General features: G+C 36.8%; 1 protein-coding gene across 1 annotated transcript in view; it reads right to left on the reverse strand.

Moving 5' to 3' along the window:
• Window positions 1-3,857: 3,857 nt before the first annotated feature.
• Window positions 3,858-17,058, reverse strand: part of NDUFS1 (NADH:ubiquinone oxidoreductase core subunit S1) — a 33,423-nt gene continuing 20,222 nt past the window's right edge. Inside the window, exons 14-19 of the mRNA XM_004004855.5 lie at window positions 13,644-13,804; window positions 10,239-10,393; window positions 8,540-8,715; window positions 7,739-7,873; window positions 7,565-7,637; window positions 3,858-6,386 (exon numbers count right to left, since the gene is read on the reverse strand). Coding sequence (XP_004004904.1) covers window positions 6,295-6,386; window positions 7,565-7,637; window positions 7,739-7,873; window positions 8,540-8,715; window positions 10,239-10,393; window positions 13,644-13,804 — 792 coding nt within the window. The 3' untranslated portion in view covers window positions 3,858-6,294. The remainder of the gene's footprint in view (window positions 6,387-7,564; window positions 7,638-7,738; window positions 7,874-8,539; window positions 8,716-10,238; window positions 10,394-13,643; window positions 13,805-17,058) is intronic.

The raw sequence follows: 17,058 nt of genomic DNA on the forward strand, positions 1-17,058 counted from the left end.
GTTTTGGGGTGGTTTGTTATACAGCAAAAGGTAACTGGAACATCTCTTGGAATCTATTTTAGTTGAAAAATGGCTGTTGAGCTAAAGGCTGTATTTTCCAGCATCCGCTCTTGCAGGTGAGTGTGGTAATGAGTCTTGCCTGTGGTGTGTGAGTGGAAGTGATGCAATTTCCAAGTCATGTCAATAAAATGTTAGTGCTGGTCCTCCACTTGCCCTCCCTCACTGCTTCTTGTTGACTGAGATATAGTGATAATTGAAGCAGCTATGTAGGATCCACAGATATTCCAGAAGGCTGTAACAGACTGAATTCCCCAGGGAGCACATACTGAGCAGAATTCAATGTGCAAAACACTCATTAAATAGTTCCATGGGGATCAACACCTGTAAAGAAGGGGAAGAAGGCAGAAGTGGGCAGAGGGCAAAGTTAAACTGCAATGCAGGGCCAATGACATCCTCAGTCAGGCCCATAGAAAACCTGGACGCTTAAAAGAGCCCTTCACATTTGTCCTCCACTAGGTCTAGATGGCCAGGCCTTTATAATCCCACAAGTCAGTTATTAGATTTGGGTGACTCTAGGCTTTGCCTCGGAGAAGGCAATGGTACCCTACTCCAGTACTCTTGCCTGGAGGAGCCCGGTGGGCTGCAGTCCATGCAGTCGCTAAGAGTTGGACACGACTGAGTGACTTCACTTTCACTTTTCACTTTCATGTATTGGAGAAGGAAATGGCAACCCACTCCAGTGTTCCTGCCTGGGGAAGCCCAGGGACGGGGGAGCCTGGTAGGCTGCCGTCTATGGGGTCACACAGAGTCAGACACAACTGAAGTGACGCAGCAGCAGCAGCAGCAGGCTTTGCCTAGATGTAATCTTAGTGTACTAGCTATTTATTTATTTAACATTCATTTGTTTGGCTGTGTTGATTCTCATGGGCTCTTTAGTTGTGGCACGTGGTCTTAGTTGCCCCACAGCATGTGGGGTCTTAGTTCCCCAAACAGGGATAGAACCCAAGTCCCCTGCATTGCAAGGTGGATTCTATTAACCACCACGGAAATCCCTGTACTATTTCTACATAACAAAATAACGTAAAATTAAACGGTTCAAAACAACGCTGCAAGGCTTCTTCCTTACCACACGAGATCTCTCTGTAGGCTAAGTATCCTCCAAGATGGCAGGTAGTGATCTGAGAAGGAGAGAATCAGAGCAAACCCAAGACCGAAATCACAGATTAAGTTTAAAAAAAAAAACAACAAAACCTAATCTCAGCACAAACATCCTTACTCATTAGAAGTGAATCAGGAAGTCTGGCCCACACTCAAGGAGAGATGACGACAAAGCGGAGGGAATCCCAGGAGGCAGGGGTCACCGGGGCCATCTTAGAGGCTGCCAAGCACAGAGAGGATGCATACAATTTTGTATCCTATTTTTAGCTTTCATCAACTTAAAAGTTTTGTTTTGCCATTCTTCGTTTATGTTTTAAAAAATTATAAAAGCAATATATTCTTATTGTAAAAATCTTCAAATAGTCAAGTGATAGAAGGGTACTGTCTTCTTTTTTTTGCCACATGGCATATGGACTCTTAGTTCCCTGACCAGGGATCAAACTTGCGACCCCTGTAGTGGAAGCAGAGTCTTAACCATTGAACCATCAGGGAAGTCCTGACAATCCTTTTCTTTAAGCTGTTTCCTCAACTAGTTCAACTACCCTGAGGTAGCTGAATCTAAGATACTTTTCACACATAATAAACATGTATGTATGTTTACAATACATACAATAAAAATGTGTGTATGTCTCTTGTAGTCCTAGTACTTATTACACCTCACACAGCAGATACTCTGCAAATGCTAAATAAATGTTGGAGCTGAACTGAAGGCTTTGAGATGTCACTGAACCAGGAGTCAGAGGGCTGGTTCAAATCACAAAACCTCTCCCTAATTTACCCTTATTCTCTTTGGCCTCCAATTCCATAATTACCAAACACATCTGTAATGCTAGATTTTTTCCTAGTCCTCTCCAGATTTGCAAATACATGTCTAAGGAAATGGCTCAGAAGGTAAACAAATCCGTCTGCAACACGGAAGACCCTGGTTAATCCCTGGGTAGGGAAGATACCCTATAGAAGGAAACGACAACCCACTCCAATATTCTTGCCTGGAGAATCCCTGGACAGAGGGTCCTTGAGGGCTTCAGTCCACGGGGTTGCAAAGAGCCAGACACCACTAAGTGATTAACACTTCACTTTCACTTTCTTTCAAGAAGGAAATTATTAATCTTATGCTCTCTTTACAAACCAATTCAAGCTAAATATTATAATCACTAGTCCTAGACCATGCATTTTACCCTATTTTTCAATGCCCACATATATTTTTCATTTTAAAAATTATACAGATGTCAAAGATTCTGAACGTCAATCACAGTTTGAAGATCAGTTTCAGGTAATTAAATCTTGAATCTTTTGGGTTTCAAAAAGTCTCTATCAAGGTTCATTTTTTTCACAAGTACTTGTTTCCAAAAGTTGGGTCACTCACAAACCTACGGTCTAGCTATAAGGTAGGATTAGCCTTACAAAATGTCCTAAAAAATTGTCATGCATATCATTTATTTCTGCGTGGACTCTTTCCCAGCCACACTGGGCCTTTGGTAACAGGCGTTTTTAACGTTTTTGCTGCTGCTGCTGCTGCTGCTAAGTCACTTCAGTCGTGTCCGACTCGGTGCGACCCCATAGATGACAGCCCACCAGGCTCCCCCGTCCCTGGGATTCTCCAGGCAAGAACACTGGAGTGGGTTGCCATTTCCTTCTCCAATGCATGAAAGTGAAAGTGAAGTTGCTCAGTCGTGTCCAACTCTTCGAGACCCCATGGACTGCAGCCTACCAGGCTCCTCCGCCCATGGGATTTCCCAGGCAAGAGTACAGGAGTGCTAGTGACATTTTAACAATGGTCATGAATGACGTTAACATTAAGAAAAAACAAACAAAACCTTACCTCTTACCACTGCTTTGGTTGCTAAGTTGCCTCAGTTCCTCTCTCCTTGGGAACTTGAATCATGGTGGAGTTAATTTGTTTTGGTAACAATAAAGCTGACAGTTTATATTAGCCAAAGGCTTATGCCAGCGAAAAAATCCTCCTGTCCCCTTTCATGCACATCAATAGCTCTCACACTCCTTCCGTTCCTTTTCTATCAGCATATAGTTTTCCCTCTTCTGATAGCACTGCTTTATCTTTTTGCTTTCAGAGTAATCTCTTTTAAGGGTTAGAATTCAACAGATTCAGTAAGTCTTATTCTAATAAAAATTCCATCAAAATCTGCAGAATTCTGCATAAGTTAATCTTCACAACCCTGGTGGACAGTTTGTAGTAGCAGTATTCTGTTTATTGGATTGACCTTGGATAAATCATTCAATTCTCTTCAATTAAATAAATAGTTTTCTTTAGGAAAACACAAGCTAGAGGTTTTATTAGGCTTGGCTTTCCCTCACACTTGACAGAATTGAGTTTTTCTCTTGGTTCACTTAGAATGGGGACTTTAAGGACTCCCATGGATGGTTAGCTGCAACTTCCTGAAACTCAGCAAAATTCTGAACACACCCTTTCCCTATAATGATGGTTCTCAGTTATTAACCACACTGAACATTTACTATATGTCAAGAAATAGCCTAAGAAAGTTTTAGACTTTCTAACTTAATCCTCATTACAACACCGTGAAGTTCAAAGTAGGTACAATCCTTAGAATTTTTATCATTTTACAGATGATGAAACAATCTTCCATTCTTCTAAGTAACATTTCCAAAGTTGAACAAGATCTGTCTGACCTGGCAAGAAATGGTGTTTAAAAAACTCAGCAATAAACAATAGTAAATTATTGCATACTGAGTATTACTAATGCTTTTATTAATGTATTCATTATAATACAATTCACAATAAATTTGAGGGGCATTCTGTATGGAGTTAAGGCTTTTAAGATTTTTCCTGTGTATCTATTAATTGCCCACAACATTTTTTGAGGCAAAATGGAACAGTAAAAATACCTCTAGTTAAACATTCTTGCCTTTAGTCTTTAACTGGGTAAAAATGGGCAAGTTATTTGATATTTCTTGGGTCTTAATACCGATCATTAGCATGGCTTTAACTAGACATAATGTACTTAAAGCTCTGATGACACACATTAGTGGTCCTCTCTAAATGGTACTATTCCAGGGTCTTTCCAGATTGCCATCTTCACCTAAAAGGACTCGGCCTTGATTCTTTGCAGTTTTTTCATTGTTGACTCCCTCATTGCTTACAATCAAAATTCCATCAACAGTGTTATTCTTCTTATCTATATGTATTTTTCTTCTATCTGGATCCATTCTTCAGAAAGTCTTGCAACCATCTTCAATGTTTATGCTCATGATAACCTTGATATGGGCTCTTCCCTGGTGGCTCAGATGGTAAAGAATTTGCTTGCAATGTGACAGAACGGAGAAGGAAATGCTACCCACTCCAGTATTCTTGCTTGGAGAATTCCATGGACAAAGGAGCCTGGTGGGCTATACAGTCCATGGGGTAGCAAAGAGACAGACACAACTGAGTGACTAACACTTTCACTTTTCAACCTTAATATTTTGTATTAAGTGACTGATAGGTGCACATGGGACAGAGTTTCATATTTACTTTATGCAAAACCAACAACTTTAATGAGTACTACTTAGCCCAGACAAGATATTCTTTATGAAACTACAAGTTCAACACATGCTGCCTAGAAGGCAGCCCTAGGATCCTGGACCATCTTAGTCATATCACCATTTCTCCATCTGAATGCAACATTCCCTCACCAAGAATCCTATGAAGTCTACACTCATTCACTGAAGAGTACTGTGTAAAATAAAAAACTGAAAGTGTTTGCCCCTGTGAGGTCAGCAACAGGCTAAGGAGTAAAAAAGGTAGAGAGAGATAAGGAGTTTGTATTAAATTCAAAGTCTTTTAGGAAGAAGTTATATTTCAGGCAACTGAGAATTTAAAACAAAGTACACAACTTTATGACTGAAATGAATAAAATAATTCTGAAAAAGCTGTTATGGGTGACAAATTCTGAGCAATTTTTGAAGATGACAAACTATATTCTAAAAATTTTACCTCTTCTCATATCAGTAAAATTGCAACCTATAGTTGGGCTAATAAATCTCTAGTGAAAGCAAAAAGGAATAAAGATTATAAAACAAATGATTCTGAACATAAGATTTCAAAAAAAGTTAATACAGCATTAGATCATCTCCTAGATTAATTGTAAGTTTTTTACTTTTTTTTTGGACAATTGAAAATTATGAAAGCTGTTAGTTTTGTCTTTTATTACTGGAGTAATTTAGTTGACTTAAATACTACAGATGGTGTTAATATAATAAATATGGAACATCAATGAGAACCTAAATTATATTTCTTGAGACCTCACTCATTCCAAGGGATGTGTGTGCAATCTATTATACAAAGAAAAAAATCACATAAATCACCATGACATTATATTGTATAAACAGATGTAAGAAAAAACAGAAAAATGTGTTATCCATTGAGCTTCTCAATACTAATTCTTAGAGGTGACAACCTATGGAATTTGTATTAATGAGAGGAAATTATGTCCAACACTTAAGGACAATGGGCTTTGAATTTGAAGTCAGAGAACCAGGTTTGATTCTATGACTTTTTTTGCTGTGGACTCAGGGCAAACTATCCAGTATCTCTGGGCTTCAGTTTCTTCACCTGTAATATGAGATAATACTGTCTCACACGGATGTAACAAGGACAAAACAAGATGATGCAGGTAAAACCAGAGTGCTTAGTATATAGAAAATCCTGAATAATCATTAAGCTATTATTATTAGTTGTTCAAGATACATACCTGATATATGATTATATTATATGTATTTTTTCTATTTACCCAGTTTGACAGAATACTTAAATCTTTTCTTTAGCACTAGAACAGGAGCAATGGAAGCTATTCTTATTTTATCCACTTTACAAGCATAAATGATCAATGAAGATAAAAAAATTCATATTTTAAGGACTTTCTTTTTTATGTCACGAAGATTATCAGTGCTTTTACATGAAAAGTCCTCTATATAATGTTTATTAAACTATTTAACATTTACATTCAACACATTAGTTGTTTTGAAACCTCAAAGTTCTCTGATAATTGCAATATAATTTTCAAATAAAGCATGGTACAACCTTAAATATTACATCAAGATTATTTTTTAAAGAGATACACCTTCAAGAGATTGTGCCAACATAACTGTCCATTAACTAGCTGGGCCTTAGTAGATGTTTCAGCATATGGATGGTTCCTCTACTGCATGGGCACCCTCTGTAACAGCTTTGACACATTTAGCCATTGTCTGTGAGGCTCTGCTAATTGAATCTGAAAGATATCAAGAAAATGTGCATTTTGATAATATAACTTCAACAGAGGCACATAGTAAAACTTTCCTATTGCGCATATTCAGGAACAACAAACAACAAAAGGACTATAAAAGTCTATGTAACAACATGTAAATATTGTAAAAATCAACTTATAAATTCAGAATATAAGCCCCATAACAGCTAAATGGTTTTAATAAGTACTCATAGGAATGATTAAATAATTATATACAGCCATACAAAGGGCCAGTATGCAATCATTAAGAATATTATAGAAAAGTGTTGAATTAACAATAAAAAAAGAATATGCATATATACTGTTATTGAAAAAAAGGTTACAGAACAGCGCACTAAAATCCATAAATCATACACTTTATGGGTGAATTTTATGGTATGTGAATTATATTTTGATAAAGCCGTACAAACCCTCCCTCCCAGAGTAAATGAATAATCTCATTTATATTTAAATAAATACATGTGTATATCTCTGGTTGACTGGCCAAAATGTTAAACATAAATATAGTTATTTCTGGGATGGTAGTGTTTTTCTGTTGTTATGGTGGCCTTAGGTAAGTATTCTACAATGAACATAACTTTTACAATATAACTAAAAATCCTATTAAAACAATCTTGGATACAAACTGTACCAAAAACTTAAAAATATCTATCTGCTTTTAGACAGAAAATTGTTTTAAAATGTCTATCCACTACCTCATAACCTAGAGACCTACATGTTCTAGCATGTATTATAAAATCTGTAGGTTAGTCTGCATTCCTTAAGAATATTCTTAACAATTTATATCAGAAGCACCATTTAACATGGTTCACATTTTAGTGTTTTGATTCTTCTACTGTAATTCTCAGAAAAAACCTTCAGTTTTTTGTCACTCAGAAAATTATCCCCATATTGCTGTACAGTAATTCTACATATAATAGTAAAAGTTTATATTTAAAATCTGCTAATTCTTACTGGATTTTCAAACTCTACTTACATTTCAGAAAGAAAAGAAATTAGAGTAAAATCAGAATATATAGTTATATTAGTTCGATATTTGAAAAATCTTGTGAGAGTAGACATATCAAATACTACCACTAGCAGGTGAGAATCATAACAACACTAAATTAGGTGATGATATTCCTTCCCACCTTCCATTCACAGCAGTCATGCTAACTGCATACCTGTCATGTAGAAGTCTTTTATTGTTAGCTGAGGTGGAACAAGTGGATCAGCAAGAAGCTGCTGGTTCACTAGCTGCAAAAACAGGAAAAAGAGATCAGTAATAGTATTGAAAACTAGTACTGCTACACCAGAGGATACATTATTATGAAAACTGCAAAGAGACAAGTTTTTACCTTGGAAAGCTCACTTGCTTGCTGGAAATAATTAGCTCCTTCAACATCATCATATCGAACAAGATTAGGAGAGACTTCTTCCAGTCTGTTTCTCACTTGATCCAGAGTATCATATGGAAGAGTCATACCTGCAATCTATAATGTAACAGGTTCCAAAGCATTAATACTTATAAATTTCAAATAATACATCATTGCAACTATGGTAAAATAAGGCAGTACTAGTATGAAAAATATACTGGTGTCCATTTGCATGTATATTAAGTAAGTGGCTAAGTGGGGAATATTAGAATATTCTTCTAATTCATAAGTAGCTGTCAATACATTAGTAATTTATTTTTAGAAAACAATGATTATGAAATAAATGCTTTGCTAAATCTGAATATTTCAGCTAACTTATCATTGCTCATATACAAGGTTTATAGAAAACTATATTATTACTTTAAATCTCATATGATGCTTCTTTTTATAATAAGAGTTGAGTCTTTTTAGGCAAAAGACAAGTCAAAAATAAAAAACACCAGTTTCAAATTCCCATTTTCTTTTTCGCCAAGTCACACAGCTTGTGGGATCTGTTCTCTGACCAGGGATTAAACCAGTGCCTTTGGCAGTGGAAACCCAGAGTCCTAACCACTGGACCACCAGGGAATTCCCCAAGCCCCTGTTTGGGGTTTCTCATGTTTCCCCCCCAGACTGTTTAAATCATCTCTGCATTTCAGACCGGCATCCCTCTTGACTATGGAAATCATTCTGACAAGCTAACATGTCAAACATCCTACTAGCAGCATCACTAAGGACAAATACCTCAGAAAGGGCTCTTATAATTTTCCAGTCTTCTCTTGCCAAGCCGGGAGGCATCACTGCTACTTTTGTCTGCTGAGCTCGGCCCTCGGTATTGACATAAGTAGCAGACTTCTCTGTGTAAGCAGCGCCAGGGAGAATAACATCAGCTATAGGAGCTCCCACGTCGCCATGATGTCCTGTGAAAAAGATAGAAAATGGCAAACCACATTTTAGCACAAAACTGATTACATATTAAACACAGTAGATATCCTTTTAAAATTTCATTTTTATAAGTGTTAAAATTCCATTTTATGAAGTGTTTAAAAATTTATTGTTAAAAATTAAAACAATACCATATTGAGTATATGGAATAAAAATTAAAGCCCAGTGGGTCCACAGTTAAACTCCCTTCTCCAAAAAAAGGTACTGTTAAAGCCTTTGGTATGTATCTTACCAGATCAATTTTTGCAAATACACAAATACATAATACCACACAGATACATCTAATGGGCAACTAGGTATATTATCTCACTTGATGGTTACAAAGTGGAGATGCTCAGATGTCTGCTAGTGAGATTTGGTAAAGTAAACTGAAATGGTGCAGGAACAAGAAGTGTGTGACAGGGGCATGACAGGAATACTACTAAAAAGAGCATGAAGAGAAGATTACAGAAAGCAGTATGCTAAAGACTGTCACTCATTAACTAAAGTGTTGGAAGAAAAGAGGAACTTTGGTTAAGTGAAAGGAAGCTATAGAACAATACATAAACTTTGATCTCATTTACGTACTTTTGTATACGTATAAAAATATGTATGAAGCATACATATCTAAAACATCATCAATGATTATCCCTGGATAGAACTAGGACAGGATTTTAGTTTATGCATTTTGGTTTATCAAACAAAATATTACATAATGCTTTTATGTGGCATGGCAATAAAAAGCCTATTATAAATTAGTGTTGTTTCTGTATAAAACAAGGTTTCTCTGGTAGCTCAGCTGATAAAGAATCCACCTGCAGTGCAGGACAGCCCAGTTCGATTCCTGGGTTGGAAAGATCCTCTGCAGAAGGGATAGACTACCCACTCCAGTATTCTTGGGCTTCTCTGGTGGTTTAGGCGGTAAACAATCCACCTGCAATGCAGGAGACCTGGGCTTGATCCCGGGGTTGGGAAGATCCCCTGGAGGAGGGCATGGCAACCCACTACAGTACTCTTGTCTGGAGAATCTCCATGAACAGAGGAGCCTGGTGGGCTACAGAGGAGCCTGGGTTGCAAAGAGTCGGACAGGAATGAGCATGCATGCACAAAGTGCAAAATTTAACAAAGGACTCATGATTTTTTAATTTTTACAGTTTCTATAAAAGTGCTAGCCTTTTAATATAGAATCACACTAAATATTCTTTGAAAAACTGAATTTAATGCTATATAATATTTCATAATCTAAATTACTGTTACTGGGGGCATTAGGTTTCTTCCAATTCTTTGTAATTAAATAATGTAAGGTGATGATTCTTAATAGCAATAGCAACTATATAACTAATAAAGCCTATTTAAAAAAATAAAAAATCTATAAAAATACATATTGTTTTGAAACTGGTGAGCATATAGGGAAATTCTCAAATGGAAAATATTATTACACTAAATATACTGCCATGCAGTTTCTAATATACAAAGTGTACTATTCTCTTCTGTTTCTAATGTCACAGATGCTACTAACCTTGATAAACAATGAAACAATCCTTTGGCAAATCCTGTCGAGTGACACAACCTCCATCTGCTCCCAGGAGAAACAGCATTTTAGGAGGATTCTTCCGAATTGCTTCCACCCCAGGCTTATAGCCAAGATCCAAAGCAGCTACTTGGCTTGCAATCCTGTAAAGCAATTATGGGATTTCAGCATACTTGCTGTTTTCATTATAAAAAATTGAATGTGATTCTTGAATAATACCAAGTCTTTTTTTTCTGTTCGATGCTATCAAAGATCTTCCCTCATTTTTTTTTAACCCATGTGAAATAAATGTCAAAATCAGAAAAAGCAGTCTTTCACTGTTTTAAGAATGCTAAACAAAGAAATAAGATGTTGAGGACACTGTTTCTTCATGACATGATACTTAATGGAATAATTCGGGAAACTATGCCAACCGCAATTGTCTTAAGTTGATTTTTATTCAATATAGCAAGATTTGATGAGTCAAAGACAGTCATTAGAGAAAAATTAGAAGACTTTGAAAACCTAAAAGGAAAAATTAGACACCACTCATAAAACTGTAATTCAGAGAAAACTATAATTAGTACACTGGTGTATGTCCTTATCGAAGTTTTTCAATGAATATATATTGTTACACAAGGAGATAAAAATCTTTTAAAGAGGTTTCAAGTAACTATACTTTGAACACTTGGGAGTTTTTGCTCTAGTTAGGTATTATCAATTTTCTTTATAGAAACAGTAGCCATTTTGAGAAGCTACTATGAATAAAGCTAGCTAATCTTTACCTGTTAAGGGAGGAGGGCAGATCAAACAAACTCCCACTAGATGCGGCTTGCTCTGTAAAACTCTCTAACAGGACATCAAAAGAATACTTTGAGAATATTTAACAAAAGAAGCGTTAAGATTTATATGATGAAAATTACAAAACAAGACCATAACAAATGGAAAGACATCCTATGTTCATGGATTGGAAGACTTAATGTTGTGAAGATGGCATTACTCCCCAAACTGATTTATAGATTTAATGCAATCCCTATCAAAACTGATAGCTGAGTCCTCTGCAGAAACTTGACAAGCTGATCCTAAAAGTCACATGGAATGCAAAGTGAAAGTGAAGTAAAAGTTGCTCAGTCATGTCCGACTCTTTGCAACCCCATGGACTATACATTTCATGGAATTCTCCAGACTAGGATACTGGAGTGGGTAGCCTTTCCCTTCTCCAGGGGATCTTCCCAACTCAGGGATCAAACCCAGGTCTCCCGCATTACAAACAGATTCTTTACCAGCTGAACCACAAAGGAAGTCCAGTGGAATGCAAAGGACCCTGAAAAACCAACTCTATCTTAAAAATGAACAAAGTCAGAAAACTCAGACTTCCTAAATTCAATTTTAAAACTTAGCTCCTCTTGTCTCTCCACCTATACAGTATTTTTTTTAAAAAACATCTGTCACTCTGAGCCTTGATGTCTCACAAAGATCTGAGCAGAGACTCACACTAACTCATGACAGAGCCCACCTCATCTTGGAAAACAAAGTGGGTAACGTAAGTTTGCCTCTGAGAGAATGATGAGTAAAAGAAAGAAACTATAGGCTGATTAAAAGATTCTTCAAGAATGAGAAATTATGCTTTACTATGAAATAAACTTACTGTAAGAAATTTTTAAAAGGTTTATAAATACTCTTCATGTTCTCAACAAGCATTAATTAGAAGGTATGTCTTAACAAACTGCACTGAAACAAGCTGTTCTCATGAAAATGAAATCTTATGTAAGAATGAAATGAAATAAAAAAACAAGTCTAGTCAATAAAAAATTACAATGGCATTAGTGCTCTCCATAATCAAAGCTCACAAATGACAGAAGATAAATTCTCCCTAAACAAAGGAAAAAAGTGAGAAAAATTATGAGCGAGAAGAGACAAAGTCTGAAGGGCCAACCAGTGCATAATAAATAGAAGCTTCTGCATGAGAGCAAACAACAATGTAAAAGTAGACAAACTGGCTTTTTCTGAACTTACATGAAAAAACAAAAACTTTCAATTTGAAAATGGAGAGTTCTATGATACTCCCAGGCAAAGGTGATGTCAAACAAATGTCACTTAGTTATATCCCAGTATAATTTTTTTTTTTCTGGCCAGGCTGTACTGTGGAGCATATGGGATCAGATTTCCTGACACAGGATTGAACCTCTGTTCCCTGCACTGGAAGCATGGAGTCTTAACCACTGGACCGCCAGGAATCCAAACAGTGGGCAGGCAGACAAGAACACATACATACATAAAACCAGGTTATCAGAGACAAAAACCCACACAAAAAACGGATGAGATGAGATCCCCTCTAAAATGTGAAAGGGTGAAGAAAATACTGAGTATTAAAGGAAAAAAATCTGTGATTTATGTATTTAGCCAAGTGGTCCTCAGTGAAAAGGAACCATAAAGACATTAAAAAAGTCATTATGTTATTGTTTTTCAGACAAAAACAGAAACAAAAAATATTAATCAAGACATATGTTCAAAAGTGAATTGAATTCTAAAAATTGTGGCTAGAAAGGATCTGAAGGTGATCAATGCAAATAAACTATTTAAAAAACAGAAGTGTTAAAAAAATGTTTACATGATGACCTACGATGCCAAATTAATCTATTAAGAGGGGAAATGTAACACTGAAATGAATGTTAAGCATGCATTTGAATACTTTTAAAATAAAAAAATTTGCTTATCATGGAGTGTTTATTTTACTGTTGTTTAGTTGCCCAGTCATGTGCAACTCTTTGTGACCCCATAGATTCTCCAGGCAAAAATACTGGAGTGCAATGCCATTTCCTTTCTCTGGGGGGGTCTTCCCAACCCAGGGATCGAACCTGCACCTCCTGTTTGCATCTCCTGCATTGCAGGCAGATTCTTTACTACTGAGCAACTGGGGAAGCCCACTGAGTGTTTACCCTCAATCTTTAAACAAATCTGAAGATTCAAAAAGTAACACTTAAGGTAGAAAGAATTGTGTAAAATGGGAAACTCGTTCACTAATGCAAAATTGGTACAATCTTCCTAAAATAAGTTGGAAATATGCATTAAAAACCTCAAAAATGTTCATCCTGTTCACTGTAACAGTTCTACTTTCAGAACAATTCTACTTTATAAAGAATTTATAATCACAGGAGGAAATTCGTATTTCAATTTTTGAACCCAGTATATTAACATGATACAAATTTTCAAGATTTTTTTCTAGCACTTACCACAATTTGGATATTTTAAATATTATTTATCTTGGGTTCTTCTCACACAAAATAAAAGTTGCTATTTCACATCTGCTACTGAGATGTCACTAAATATTAATTTGCTTTAAAAATAAATGTGACAGTGTACAGAAACACATATACACACAATTACAGATTACAAAACAACTATTCAACTTACCTATGAAGGATATTCATAACTTTCCAATCACCAGTAACACCACTACTTGTCCGAATCTTTTGAGCAATATTGGAAACAGCTGCAAGAATTGCTGCACCATCATTTCTCTGGAGTGCAGAACTGCCTAAAACCACCATTGGTTTTTTAGCTTCCTGTAGGACCTATTTTTAAAAAGAACTTTGAATTAAAAAAAAATTTAGAACTAACTAAATCTAACCAAATTTGTATCTACAATATGCTGTCCTAAGCTTTAGTTCTAAGATGAACATCATGATTTGCTAGCCAACATATGGATATACATAAAAACCATATTTACTCATAAACCTCTTACCAATGCTACTGTGAAATAGCTAAATAAGTATTAGATAAAATAGTTTCAATAAGGAAGCACTGGGAATAAAACTTTCTCCAAGGCAGGCTTCAGCAATACGTGAACCATGAACTTCCTGATGTTCAAGCTGGTTTTAGAAAAGGCAGAGGAACCAGAGAGCAAATTGCCAACATCTGCTGCATCATCGAAAAAGCAAGAGAGTTCCAGAAAAACATCTATTTCTGCTTTATTGACTATGCCAAAGCCTTTGACTGTATGGATCACAATAAATTGTGGAAAATTCTTCAAGAGATGGGAATACAGACCACCTGACCTGCCTCTTGAGAAACCTATAAGCAGGTCAGGAAGCAACAGTTAGAACTGGACATGGAACAACAGACTGGTTCCAAATAGGAAAAGGAGTACGTCAAGGCTGTATATTGTCATCCTGCTTATTTAACTTCTATGCAGAGTACATCATGAGAAACTCTGGGCTGGAAGAAGCACAAGCAGGAAGCAAGATTGCCAGGAGAAATATCAATAACCTCAGACATGCAGATGACACCACCCTTATGGCAGAAAGTGAAGAGGAACTTAAAAAGCCACTTGATGAAAGTGAAAGAGGAGAGTGAAAAAGTTGGCTTAAAGCTCAACATTCAGAAAACTAAGATCATGGCATCTGGCCCCATCATTTCGTGGGAAACAGATGGGGAAACAGTGGAAACAGAGTCAGACTTTATTTTCTTGGGCTCCAAAATCACTGCAGATGGTGACTGCAGCCAAGAAATTAAAAGACGCTTACTCCTTGGAAGAAAAGTTATGACCAACCTAGATAGAGTATTCAAAAGCAGAGACATTACTTTGCCGACTAAGGTCCATCTAGTCAAGGCTATGGTTTTTCCAGTAGTCATGTATGGATGATAGAGTTGGACTGTGAAGAAAGCTGAGCGCCGAAGAATTGATGCTTTTGAACTGTGGTGCTGAAGAAGACTCTTGAGAGTCCCTTGGACTGCAAGGAGATCCAACCAGTCCATTTTGAAGGAGATCAGCCCTGGGATTTCTTTTGGAGGGAATGATGCTAAAGGTGAAACTCAAGTACTTTGGCCACCTCATGTGAAGTGTTGACTCACTGGAAAAGACTCTGATGGTGGGAGGGATTGGGGGCAGGAGAAGAAGGGGACGACAGAGGATGAGATGGCTGGATGGCATCACTGACTTGATGGACATGAGTCTGAGTGAACTCCAGGGCTTGGTGATGGACAGGGAGGCCTGGCGTGCTGCGATTCATAGGGTCGCAAAGAGTCGGACACAACTGAGCGACTGAACTGAACTGAACTGGGAATAAAAGCCTGAACCAAACATCCTTTAGTCAGAATGACTATGAATAGGTCCCAGAAAAAAATGGAGAATATATGCACAGAGGTTCAGATGATGCAACGTTTAACAAGAGAAATCAAGCTGAAGTACCATGTCTACCGTCTTCCATCTACTTGCTATGTTCCAGACAGGGAGGAAAAGGTAGGGAAAGCAACGGACATAGATCACAATGCAGAATATTTTAAGGGCTTTGTTTTAAACCACAATAACTACCTGAATATTAGAAACTGAGAAGGAATGCATCCCAAGTGCAAAAGAAACTACAGATATGGTGCAGGACGGAAAAATTAGGAGTAAAGCTGTAGACTGTTACAGTTCACTCTTCTGCCCATCCATTCTTTGATAAAGGGCTGGTCCCAATCAATGAATCAGCATGAAAATCATTTCTACATACTACAAAGAAGAGGACATTCATCTTAAGAGGAGTTTCCCAAGGAAATGTGAAGAGTTTTCAATAGCCTTAAAAAAATGAGAAACAGTTTTCAACAGCCTCAAAGAAAATGAAATATTTTTAAAAAGAGCTCAGAGAAGTTACATGATAGACAGTATCACAGAGGATTTTCATCAGAAAGTTCAAGAACTAAAAGATAAACAAAGCAGAGATGAACATCGTTCCAGAAATAACAAAAAACAAAATTTAACATGACTTGTAAATACAGGAGCAAGAAGTATATAGGAAATTACATAAAACAAATTGAAAAAGAACAGAGGAATAAAGAAATAAGTGACAGAAAAGATAGAAAAAGGGATTCAATATCTGCATTAAGAGTTCTTAACAAACAGAACAGAAGTAACTAATGAAAAATACATCTAAATCTATTATAAAAGAAAACTTTCCTGAAGAACACTCATCACCTTCTGGGGAATGGGGAAGGGAACTGTAGAGAAGAGAGGGCTTCTTCTCAATAAAATTTTTTAAAAATATTTTTGATGCTAGTAATAATAAAGATGTTATTCAAAACTGACAACAAAGGAGTTGGGTTTGGCTGCTTTGTCCCCTCACACTTGACTTCTTCGTGCCTACACCTGGAGGTGTAAGTGAAGCAAGCATCTTGACATCATGAGGAGAGGCTCACACACGAACACGTGTGAGTGAACTAGTACACTGAGGACAGCAAGCAGGAAGGCAGGCTCCTGCCTTGATTAGATCCGTGGACAGCTGCACAATAGATCAAACTGCCTACCTTCAGAATTGCTGTTACGTGAGAAACAGAAAACTTTTTCATATTTTTTTAAAATAATCACTAGCCTGCACACCACATAGAAGCACACATGCAACTCCTAAAATAAAGAGGACCTTGACTATTCAAACTGAAGGAGGCAGCATATCCCATTAAAAAAAAAAAAAGAAAAAAAGGGTATGGAACCGCCTTCATTAAAATATATTCTAGTGAAGTCACTAAATTTCAAAGATAAAAAATCAAGTATGAAATAGCAACAAAAATGTATCTAGACAACAACAATAAGACAGGGTTGAAACAAAATAATACCTCAAATCAGGATTCTCCACAATAACAAAAGGCAGTGTCTAGACATCCCTGGTGGTCCAGCAGCTAAGACTCTGTCGTCCCAATGCAGGGGGAACTAGATCCCACATGCCACAGTAAAAGACCCTGCATGTTGCAACTAAGGCCCGGCACAGCCAAATAAATACACTAATTTAAAGGGGGAGGAGGGCCCATATCTATAAAGTTCAGAGGGAAAAACAGAAGTATAACCCAAGATCTT

Source organism: Ovis aries, chromosome 2 (assembly GCF_016772045.2).
Source record: "Ovis aries strain OAR_USU_Benz2616 breed Rambouillet chromosome 2, ARS-UI_Ramb_v3.0, whole genome shotgun sequence".
Taxonomy (NCBI): domain Eukaryota; kingdom Metazoa; phylum Chordata; class Mammalia; order Artiodactyla; family Bovidae; genus Ovis; species Ovis aries.